This window comes from Manihot esculenta, chromosome 11 (genome assembly GCF_001659605.2).
Source record: "Manihot esculenta cultivar AM560-2 chromosome 11, M.esculenta_v8, whole genome shotgun sequence".
NCBI classification, from domain to species: Eukaryota; Viridiplantae; Streptophyta; class Magnoliopsida; order Malpighiales; family Euphorbiaceae; genus Manihot; species Manihot esculenta.
Window position 1 is genome coordinate 6,930,243 of NC_035171.2, and position 11,116 is coordinate 6,941,358.

Below are 11,116 nucleotides of genomic sequence, written 5' to 3' on the forward strand. Positions count from 1 at the left end.
TTTTTAATTAATGATAAAATAAATTTAACTAATAATTTATGTAATAAAATAATTAAAAAATATAATTTATAAAAAAATTACTTTTTAGTTATTAAAATATAATCTAATTAACGAATTTATTCCTCTAATTTTTAAAATTTAATATTTTTATTTCTGAAATTTAATTTTATTAAAATTAAAATTTTTCTTTAAAAATATTAAAAATTTTTCTTTAAAAAAATATCATTAATGACAAAAAAAATGATTGAATTACTTTTTTAAAATTCAACACTTTAATTCTTGAAATTTAATTTTTATAAATGTATAGTTTCTCTTTTAAAAAATTAAAAGAAAAAACAATATTTTTATCCCTAAGATATTACATAATTAACAGATTTATCTCTATATGTTTTTCAAATTCAACACTTTAATCTTTAAAGCTTAATTTCATCAAAAATTAAAAAAAAAATCTCAAATTCAATCTCTATAAATAAATAAAAATTTTAATAAATTTAATATTTAAATTTAATAAAAATAATAAAAATTAAAATATATAAAATTTAAATTATTAAAAATGAAAAGTTAAAACTTAATAGAATGATGTCCTCCATACTCGCCATTTAAAAAATTTATTAAAATGTCTCTGATATTTTAAAAAGTTTACTAGTTAATTTTTTCGTTAATTTTAATTGTTAAGTATTATAAAAAAATATAAAATACCTATGATATAGAGAGAGATTAATTAGTACATTTTTTAATAATTTGAAAGACTAACTAATAATTTTTTTTAAACTATAGAAACTAAATAATAAAATATTTAGTGATAAAATTAATAAAGGAACTAATTAGTAAATTTTTTAAAATGTCAGAGACATTTTAATATATTTTTCAAAATTAAAATATTAAATAGCGATACTATAAAAACTAAATAGTAATTTTTATTTTATTATTGATAAGAGTATTTTTTATATTATATTTATTCTCTTTCTTTTAACTAAGTGGAAATCATTGACTTAATAAAAATTTTGATAAATGAATCTTAAATTTTAACGAAATTAAATTTTAAAAATAAAATTATTGAATTCTAAAAATAAAAAAATAAATCCGTTAATTATATTATACTTCATAAACTAAAAATTATTTTTCTTTTATAAAATATAAAATATTTTAATTAAATAATTTTAAACAAAGATAAATTAATAAATTTTTTAAAATATAGAATTTACCCTTTATTCTCCCTATATTTAGTTTTTATTGGGTAAGTTTTAGACACTATCATTAAATCTAAGTCATTATTTTATTATTATTATTAAATTTTAATTTATTTAAAAAAATTATTAACGCTTTATATATTTATGGGTAAACTGTAGTTTAGTTCCTCTAATTTAGTGAAATGCAACCTTTTGTCCCTCTGTTTTAAAAAATCTTTAATTCAGTCACTGTAATTTTTAAAAACTATGCCATTAGTCCCTCCCGTTGGATTTTTAGTTAAATCACTGTTAATTTTAGTTAAAAAGACTAAAATACCCATTCTCTCTCCTTCCTCTTCCTCCTCTTCTTCTTCTTCTCCTTTTCGATCTCCTTCTTCTGCTTCTCGATCTCCTTCTTCTGCTTCTTCTTCTTCTTCTTCTTCTCTTTTCCGATCTCCTTCTTCTTCTTCCTCTTCTTCTTCTTCTTCTTCTCCTTCCCGATCTCCTTCTTCTGCTTCTTAAAATTTTCTCTGAGTGCACTAGTTCCCTTTTATTTTACTGTTCTTTTTCTTTGTGCTTCATTGTGCAAAAAAACATAGCATATTGATAAAAGTATCTGATTTTCTAACTGCTTTCCATTTTAATTCTTGTGTTTGATATTGTTAACAGAATCATATTTCAAGGGACACAAAAGGATGAAACTATCTGATGATGGTGATAAAAATGGTAGTGTTGTAGATTATTCTGACCCTTTTGCCATTTCTAGCTTCATAGATAAGTTGGATTCTGGTAAATATGGTAGTGTTACAAGTGACATTGAAGCTCTCGTTTCTAGGAGTCTTCAAGTGCTTGGCCCTTATTTGAAGAAGCATCCTGGGCTTTCGATTATCTTATTCGATGGGAAAAAGGACCCAAATAAAGATGCTTCAATGTCACAAGAAAATGTTATTGATTTGGAGGATGATAGTGTTACAAACAATCCTCCAACAAAACCAAGGCCTGTTTTAAAAAACAGAAGAAGGAGATTGGGAAGGAGAAGAAGAAGAAGAAGAAGAAGAAGAAGAAGAAGAAGAAGAAGAAGAAGAAGAAGAAGAAGGAGATCGGGAAGGAGAAGAAGAAGAAGGAGATCGGGAAGGAGAAGAAGAAGAAGAAGAAGAAGAAGGAGATCGGGAAGGAGAAGAAGAAGAAGAAGAAGAAGAAGAAGGAGATGGGGAAGGAGAAGAAGAAGAAGAAGAAGCAGCAGCAGAAGAAGGAGATCAGGAAGGAGAAGAAGAAGAAGAGGAAGAAGAAGAGGAAGAGGAAGGAGAGGAAGAGGAAGATGAAGGAGAGAGAATGAGTATTTTAGTCTTTTTAACTAAAATTAACGGTGATTTAACTGAAAATCTAATGGGAGGGACTAATGTCATAGTTTTTAAAAATCACAGTGAATAAATTAAAGATTTTTTAAAACAGAGGGACAAAAGACTACATTTCACTAAATCAAAGAGACTAAATTGTAGTTTATCCTATATTTATTTGAAATAGTTTTTGGATGAATTTTTAGTTCTACTATGAGTTTCACACAGTGTGTAGGACTCCATCGACCTCGGAGCTAGAGATTTTGAAAAAAAAAGAAATATAATGGATTTAAGGCCGATATTTAATTATGTGGAGTAATTCTTTATTTTTTTTTCTTGTTGGATTTTTACCGTTTTAAGATAAGAATGTGATGAAAATGTAATAGAAAGATCTTCAAAGTATACCTCCCTTTCTCTTTGATTAATTTTATTGTCCCGTCAATCTTTCCTCTCTCGAACGCATTTCTCCTCCTCCACACAATACAATCCATAGACCCAATAATAGCATCCGCAGGAAACCTAATTCCTGGATCACAACACACATCTTGAATAACTAAACAGCTCTCAGGATTTAAATGCCCACTATTCCCATTGTTGTCACTGTTTCAATTATTGTTGCTCCATTCACCCACACCATGCAAACTCGGTTTGTTATTCTCACCGCAAATTCTTATACTATCTTTCTTCCTTTTCTGTCACTGTAGATTTTTTTTTTTCTTCACTCTCTTTCCCTCCCACTCTGCTGATAGTGTGTCATCGCTAGCATCGACGTTTGTTGTACGGCCCCAACGGTACATTCTAAATTTCTAAATGTGGTGCTTTTTTTCTTGATGGTAGGCTCACCGATGTTTGTGGAGAAAGGAAAAAGGAAGATAGAGGAGATTGTGAATTTAGAGGAGCGAGAGATGTGTGGGTGTGGATCTATTTTTTGTACAGAAATACAATTTTCTTCTTGCTAATGAAGGTGAGAGAATTAGTTTTTGGGTTTCCTTAGTTTGATTTGGTCTATTATAATGGATGAACTTTATGCAAAACGGGTATGATTTTATAGGGAAATAAGTAGAAAGAAAAGGAAAATTACAAATAATTAAGCTTTAGAGAGAGAAAAAGAGAGATGGAATGAGGAAAATTTTTAATTTTTGACTTATTATCAGATGAAAAAGAATAGATTTTATTTAGTATTATGAATTTGTCTCTTATTGAGATTTTTTAAATTAAAAATGAAAATAAAAAAAAACTTTAAAATTAATTTGAAAGAAATTAGGTTTAAGAATAATATATAAAAAAGTTTTACTGTCTAATATGATAAAGAAATTTTTTTTTAGCTATAGAAAATATACTGTAGTTATTGTTAGACTTCTCACGTTTTGTTTTAAGAGAGAATTAAATTTATAAAGACAATATTGACCTAAAGTTTATGAATTTCTCTGGTAAATCAGTCTAACACCTCCAGTTTCGGCCTGAATTCACGGAGCAAATCGGGTCACTCACGAATTTATCTGTCAAGAGGAAGTCTAATCCGATAAGGTGACAAGGAGAGAGACAGCAGGTTCAGTCACTTCGCAGCTTGTTGAAGGAAATTAAATAGTCGATCGGCGTGAAGAGGGCATTTGACATTTTCGTATGTATGGATCTACAGAGATAGTTAGGTATCACTAACTAGCAGACAAAAGAGAATAAATAAAAGGTGAGGAACACTCTCATTTCAAGTTACTGAATTTATTTTATGGAAAAATTTATATAAATGATTATTTTAAATAAATATTTAAATATTAATAATTTTTTAAATTAAATTAAAGTTTTTAATAAATAGAACCAGACATTAACTTAAATTCAATAGAGCGCATTAGTGAATGAGCTCACATTTTTTAAAAAAAAATTAAGAATGACCTTTAATAATAATCATTAAAATTATATAAGATAATGTTGTATAATTATTAAAGAACATATAGTTTTTTATATTATTTTAATGTTTATATGATAAATTTATATAATTTAAAAATAAAGTTATTGCTATGTATATAAATTCATAGTTTAGTCTTAGGTAATTTACAATATAATTTTTAAAATTTAGTAAAATTTATAATTTAATTAGTGTTTATTTAATAATAAATAATTTAATTATTAAAATTTTAATTTATTAATAATATAATTTTTTGTTAATTTTTTAGTTAATTAATTATTAATAAAAAAGATATTTAAATTATTATAAATATTAAAACTATAAAAGTAAACTATTATAAAAAATAAATTCAATTAGTTTAATAATAATTGAACTATAATATCAACTTTATAATATATAATATGAATGTTTCTTATTGCGTTGCTTCTAAATAAAACTGTCTCAGTGAGCTCCATTAATGATTAATCACCAAAAGAGAGTAAATTGCAGGGTTTTGCTTCTCCTCCTTGTTTGCTGATTTTGTTTGCTATTACTCAAATCCTTCTGTGCAGAGGAAGGAGCTAAGCATGGCAGAGGTGGCAGCAGGAGCATTTCTGTCCAGTTTCTTTCAGTTTCTGTTTGAGAGGATGGATTCTTCGGAGATTGTTCATTTCTTAAAGGGCCAAAAACTTGATCATGGATTGTTGAAGAAGCTTAAGATAACTATGATCACTGTTAATGGCCTGCTCGATCAAGCTGAAGAGAAGCAGATTATCATGCCAGCCATCAAAGAATGGCTCAACGAGCTTAAGGATGCTGTCTATGAAGCTGACGACTTGCTTGACGATATTTCTTATCAAATTCTGCGGTCCAAGTTAGAAACTGGATCCTCCAGACAGAAGGTCTGCAAAATTTTCTCATCTCATCGTCGTCGTCGTCGTCGTCGTCATCATCATATTGAAATTCAAGAAGAGGTGAACGCGAAATTGGGAGAGATCCTCGGGCTACTTGAACATTTAGTAAAGCAAATGGATGCGCTTGGCCTAAGTATGAGAAAGGGTATTGGAGAAAAACCATCATCTCAGAAAACACCGACTATTTCAAAGCCAGATGATGCATACGGTATTTATGGTAGGGAGAAAGACAAGAAAGCAATAATGAAGTCCTTGAAATCCGATGATGTAGGTGTGATTTGCATCATGGGAATCGGCGGCATAGGTAAAACCACCCTCGCTCAGCTTGTCTACAACGAAAACGAGGTGAACAAGTGGTTTGATCTCAAAGCATGGGTTTGTGTTTCAGAAGAATTTGATGTCTCCAAGATAATGAAAGATATTCTAAAGGAGGTCACTGGAGAGAACTGTGATGCCAAGAATGAGCTCTGTTCTGAGCTGAAAGAGAAATTAGATGGGAAAAAGTTTTTGCTTGTCATGGATGATGTTTGGAATGATAAGTATTCTGATTGGGCAACTTTGCGCGAATCTTTACAGACTCGTGCACCAGGAAGTAAGATTTTGATCACCACACGCATAGAAAGCACATCATTTGTCATCCACAGCCGAAGTGTAGTTTATCATTTGAATAATTTAACTGATGATGATTGCTGGTTCTTGTTTGCAAAACATGCCTTCAATGATGGAAGTTCTAGTGAACATTCTGATTTAAAGAAAATTGGCAGAGAGATTGTGAAGAAGTGCAAAGGTGTTCCATTAGCTGCAAAGACAATAGGGACTGTTCTTCGCTTCAAAAGAGATGTTGTTGAATGGGAGAAGGTCTTGGAGAGTAGCATGTGGAATTTGGTGAGTGACGACATTCTTCCAGCTCTACAATTGAGCTATCATTGTCTCCCTTCACATTTAAAGCGATGTTTTGCTTATTGCGCAATATTTCCAAAGGGTTTTGAATTCTACAGGAAGCTCTTGATAGATTTGTGGATGGCAGAGGGATTTCTACTCCACTCTGCAGGCAGTGGCAAGGAAATGGAGTTTCTAGGCAATGAGTACTTCAATGATCTTGTCTCGAGATCCTTTTTTCAGCAGTCAAGCAGAAACAAGTCATGCTTTGTGATGCATGACCTCATTCATGACTTGGCTACATTCATTTCTGGAGACTTTTGCTCAAGTGTGGAGGGTAACCGATTACCTAAGCTTCCATTAAGGACTCGTCACTTGTCACATTTAATAACACATTTTGGTAGCTATGATGAACTGGGGAGGATCAATGAAGGCTTGCCTTTGCGTACCTTCTTTTACATGAAACTTCAGAAGTTGGCTGATCATTTTGACAAGGTAACATATGATTCATTTTCATTACTCGATCGTTTACGAGTTCTATCTCTTCCTGGATATTGCAGTGAAACTAAGTTGCCTGATTCATTTCGCAATTTGAATCATTTACGATATTTGAATCTTTCTGGAGCATCAATCAGAATGTTACCTAAATCTTTGAGTAGTTTGTACCATTTGCAAACTTTAATTTTGTTTCAGTGCCAAAATCTTGTCAAGCTGCCAACTAACATGGGAAGGTTGATCAACTTGCGGTGTCTTGACATTAGAGAAACAAAATTGAAAAAAATGCCACCTCAGATGGGCAATCTGAAGGAACTGCGAATATTAACTAATTTCATAATGGGAAAAAGAGTTGGGTCTAGCATTAAAGAATTGAGGGAACTTCATCACATTAGGGGAGAAGTTAGAATTGAGAATCTTCAAAATGTAGTTAATGTTCAAGATGCTTATGAAGCCAACTTGAGTTTTAAGCATCACCTTCAGAAGTTGGAGCTCAAATGGTCTGGTGAAGTTAAGGATTCAGAGCATACAAATAGGGTACTTGAAAATCTAAAGCCTAGTTGGAGCTTGGAAAGTCTTTGCATAGTTGGCTATGGGGGCACAGCTTTTCCAAGGTGGACAGGAGATGCTATATTCTCAAAATTATTGTCCTTGAAGTTAGATAAATGTAAAAATTGCTCACAGTTGCCACTGCTTGGACAGCTACCATCTCTACAAGATCTCTCAATCACAGCATTTGATCAAGTCACCTCTGTTGGTCCTGAGTTCTATGGAAGATCCTCTAGTATGCCATTTGGATCCCTCAAAGTTTTAAGGTTTGAAGATATGCCACTGTGGAACTTCTGGACAGATAAAGATGGAGCTTTCCCACTTCTCCTAGATCTTCACATAATAAACTGTCCCAACTTAACCAAAGCCCTGCCTAATCACCTTCCTTCCTTGACAAAATTGTTGATTAAGGGATGCCAGAAACTTGTGGATGCTCTTCCAAGGGCTCCAGTCCTATCTGAAGTGACGTTAGAGGACAATTCTCGTAGAGTGGTGTTTGCTGAATTAACTTCGGGGCCATGTCATCTCCAAGTTGACGGATTCCACTCTCTGAATTTCTTAGAACAAATGAAGGATCTTTCCACTTTATTAGAAGATATCGAAATCAGCAATGATAATTCACTCAGGTGCTTCCCGCTGATGTTGTTCTCCAAGTTAAAGAGAGTTCAACTCTCTGGATGTCTGAATCTCGAATCTTTTTCTGCAGCTGAGGCTTATGGAAATCCCATATCTAGCACATTTTTGGCAAGGACTTGCTCAAATTTCCCTCCTATCCAAGAGTTTCACATATGTGATTGTCCGAAGCTGCCTGTGGTTTCAATGCCAATGCCTCCAACCATTCAAAATATGTCATTACATAACCAAACTGGTTCTATGCAGGTACATAAATTGTCTTCTGGTTTGCACAGTCTTCTGGTTGACAAATTGGACTTACTGGAAGAAATTTACAAGAAGCATTTACATGGTGTTTTCAACACCTTTGAAGAAATCACCGTCACTGGCTGCAATGTACTAAAGTACTTCTTGCTAAAGTCTTTCCCCAGGTTGAAGAGTCTCGTGATCAAGCAATGTCCAAATATGGAATCCTTTTCTGCACCTGATGAAGCAACTTTGGGGGATTTCAGATCTTGTATGTCCTTGGAAATGAGGAAGCATATGCATCTTGATTCAATGCTAGGGAGTAGCCCAAACTTCCCTCAGCTTGAAAATATATGCATAATTGATTGTCAACAGCTGCCTCTACTTTCAGTTCCAAGTGCTCCAACCATCCAGAAATTGACGTTGGTAGACGAGTCACGGGATGTGAAGTTAGAGAAATGGAGTACTTCTGGGTTGTACAGTCTCCATGTTGGTAAATTTCACTCCCCAGAAGATATTGAGATGTGGCTAATGAGTGGTGTTTGCAGCAATGTAGCAGAAATCACAATCGAAGACTGTGACTCACTCAGCTACATCCCATTGTTCCCGAACATAGAAAGTCTTAATATCAGACGTTGTCCGAATTTCACATCCTTTTCTGCATCTGAGGCAATTCATGAAGAAGCCACGTCCCTCAGTCTCTTGGCAATCAAAGAATGCCCTAATTTGGCATCTTTTCCAGAAGAAGGACTCAGAGCCCCATATTTGACGGAGCTTTATTTATGGGATTGCATCAACTTGAATGCGCTGCATGATCATATAAAAGCCTTCTTCCCAAAGCTTGTGGTCTTGAAAATAGGTAGATGTCCTGAATTTAAGTCTTTTCCAAAAGGTGGCTTGCCTACCAAATTACAATCACTTGAAATCCAAAGTTGCAGCAAACTCTCTTTTGTTCCAAGCTTCATGGAGAGTAATAATATAGAAGATGATGAAGAATTCGTCCCAGAGGAAAGTCTTCTGCCCTCCACTCTGACCCATCTTAAAATTCGGGATCTTCCAAATCTGAAATCTGTGGACTACAAGGGGCTTAAACACCTGGCAGACCTGGAGATTGGAGACTGCCCAATCCTCCACTTTATGCCAGAGTGTATGCAAACCCTCCTGCCTTCACTTGTGAAATTGAAAATATACAACTGTCCAGGACTTGAGTCGTTTCTTGATGCTTCTTTGCTTGAGAAGTTAGAATTACTCGACATCAGAGACTGTAACAAACTCATTGCTGGCCTTATTCGATGCAATTTGCATATTCTCCCATCTCTCACTCGTTTTACAGTTGCTGGGTACAATGATCTGGAGTCCTTCCCAGAAGAGACACTGCTGCCTTCAGGCCTTACCCATCTTCAAATCCAGGGTCTTAAAATGCTGAAATCTTTACAGCTTCAACACCTCACTTCTCTCAGAAAATTGGAGATCAGGGATTGCCCTGAGCTCCAGTATTTGCCAGGAGAGAGGCTGCCCTCTTCTCTTTCTTCTCTAAGCATCAGTGGTTGTCCTTTGCTAAAACAAGGATGTACAGGGAAGGATAGCAGAATCTGGGTAAAGATCTCTCACATTCCCAGTATATGGATCGACTATATTCCATTGTCTGAGATGTAGATGAATCTCTCTTCACCCAACAAGCTCAGGTATTTCTAATCAAACATTTTCCACATCGAAATTCTGAAGTGCTTAATGAATTCTGCTGAATGATATTTCTCTGGTTTCATGTCCTTTTTGTAGGCTGTAAAAGTTTCAACCTTGGCTGAAGATGTTGGAGCAAAGCCTTCATTCTAGTAAATATAGTATCTTACCCTTATCTTCATTTCACCCCAATCTGTCTTATTTCTGTCATGTAATAAGCCCTCCATTTTTCTTTTTCATTTTCTTTGCTTCTTCAAGTGCTAATCCATGAACAGTAATAATAAAACTGAAAATGAAGCATCATTACCACCAAGGTTGAAATTGAACTTAGTTGAGAAACAATGATTGCAAGAGACTTGTGTTTGAGGTTCCTTTGGGAGACTTGAAATTTGATGATAAAAGTATAACAAAACAAAGCAAGCATCAAGTACTGTATTAAAATGATAAGGCCAATGTTGGGATTTGTTGGAAAATCTGCAAACTTTTTTGTTTGTCAATGGCGTGTTCTTCAAGTCTTGGCCTAATATGTAGCATATGCAGAAGATAATGGCAATGCTTCTCTTTCAGAGACTACTTGGGTTGGAGCTTGAAAAATTAAATCTTACTTTGTAACCTAGTTGGGATTTGGGATTTTTCCCTCTATTTGAAATATGAATCACACAATGAAGACTGCCCATTTGAGACAACTTCATATGCTTTTTCAAGTTGACAACTCAGCCATAGCTGCCATAAAAATTCTTATGCACCAAATCTAATAATTGACTTCAGACAATGAACTGATCAATGCTCAACTCTTTTTTCTTTTTAAACTAAGAAATTAATCATTTAATTAAGAGGAAACAAAAGCCACATGAATGCTGAACTCTGATCATTGAAGACATGCATGTTTATCCATGTTTATCTTTAAAAAACTACCTTCTGCAAAAAGTCAAAAGCTTTTTCTTTTACATCACAAGAGACAATTTCTTTTCCTCAAATCATCATAAAAGACAATCTTAAAATGCATAATTGAATCACCATTACTCCAACTATGGAATTCTTCTCATCTCAATTGAAGTGATTTATATCTCATGGGATAAATTCCTAGAAAATTGAAGTTCCTGTGTTGTTCTTATGTGTACAAAAGAAAAACACTAGTTTCCAAAAATTGAACAAATCCTATTATGTAGTTTTTGTCTCATAAGGGCAATAGCCCAAGTGGCATATCCTCCTCCTATCACACCCAATCATTGAGTAGGCCTACCTACTATTTAAGCAGAAAGAGAGGCAATTATGTATCTAGACATTATGATTTTTTTTTTCTAAAAGAAAAACATGATGATTTATAGTTTAAGCATGTCCTTTGCTGATAAT

The 11,116-nt window shown here is 33.2% G+C and overlaps 1 protein-coding gene across 2 annotated transcripts; it reads left to right on the forward strand.

The window, feature by feature from the left end:
- The first annotated feature begins 4,843 nt into the window (after positions 1-4,843).
- On the forward strand, positions 4,844-10,453 carry LOC110625956 (putative disease resistance protein At3g14460). 2 transcript variants are annotated; one of them, XM_043962173.1, is made up of 3 exons: positions 4,844-6,676; positions 6,875-9,768; positions 9,863-10,453. In XM_043962173.1, exons 1-2 carry the CDS (start codon positions 4,976-4,978, stop codon positions 9,737-9,739), a joined length of 4,566 nt encoding a protein of 1,521 aa, XP_043818108.1. In that variant the 5' UTR covers positions 4,844-4,975; the 3' UTR covers positions 9,740-9,768; positions 9,863-10,453. The 2 variants fall into 2 exon arrangements, with proteins under 2 accessions (XP_043818108.1, XP_021627362.1); XM_021771670.2 differs by having other exon boundaries at positions 4,844-9,768.
- The last annotated feature ends 663 nt before the right edge of the window (positions 10,454-11,116 follow it).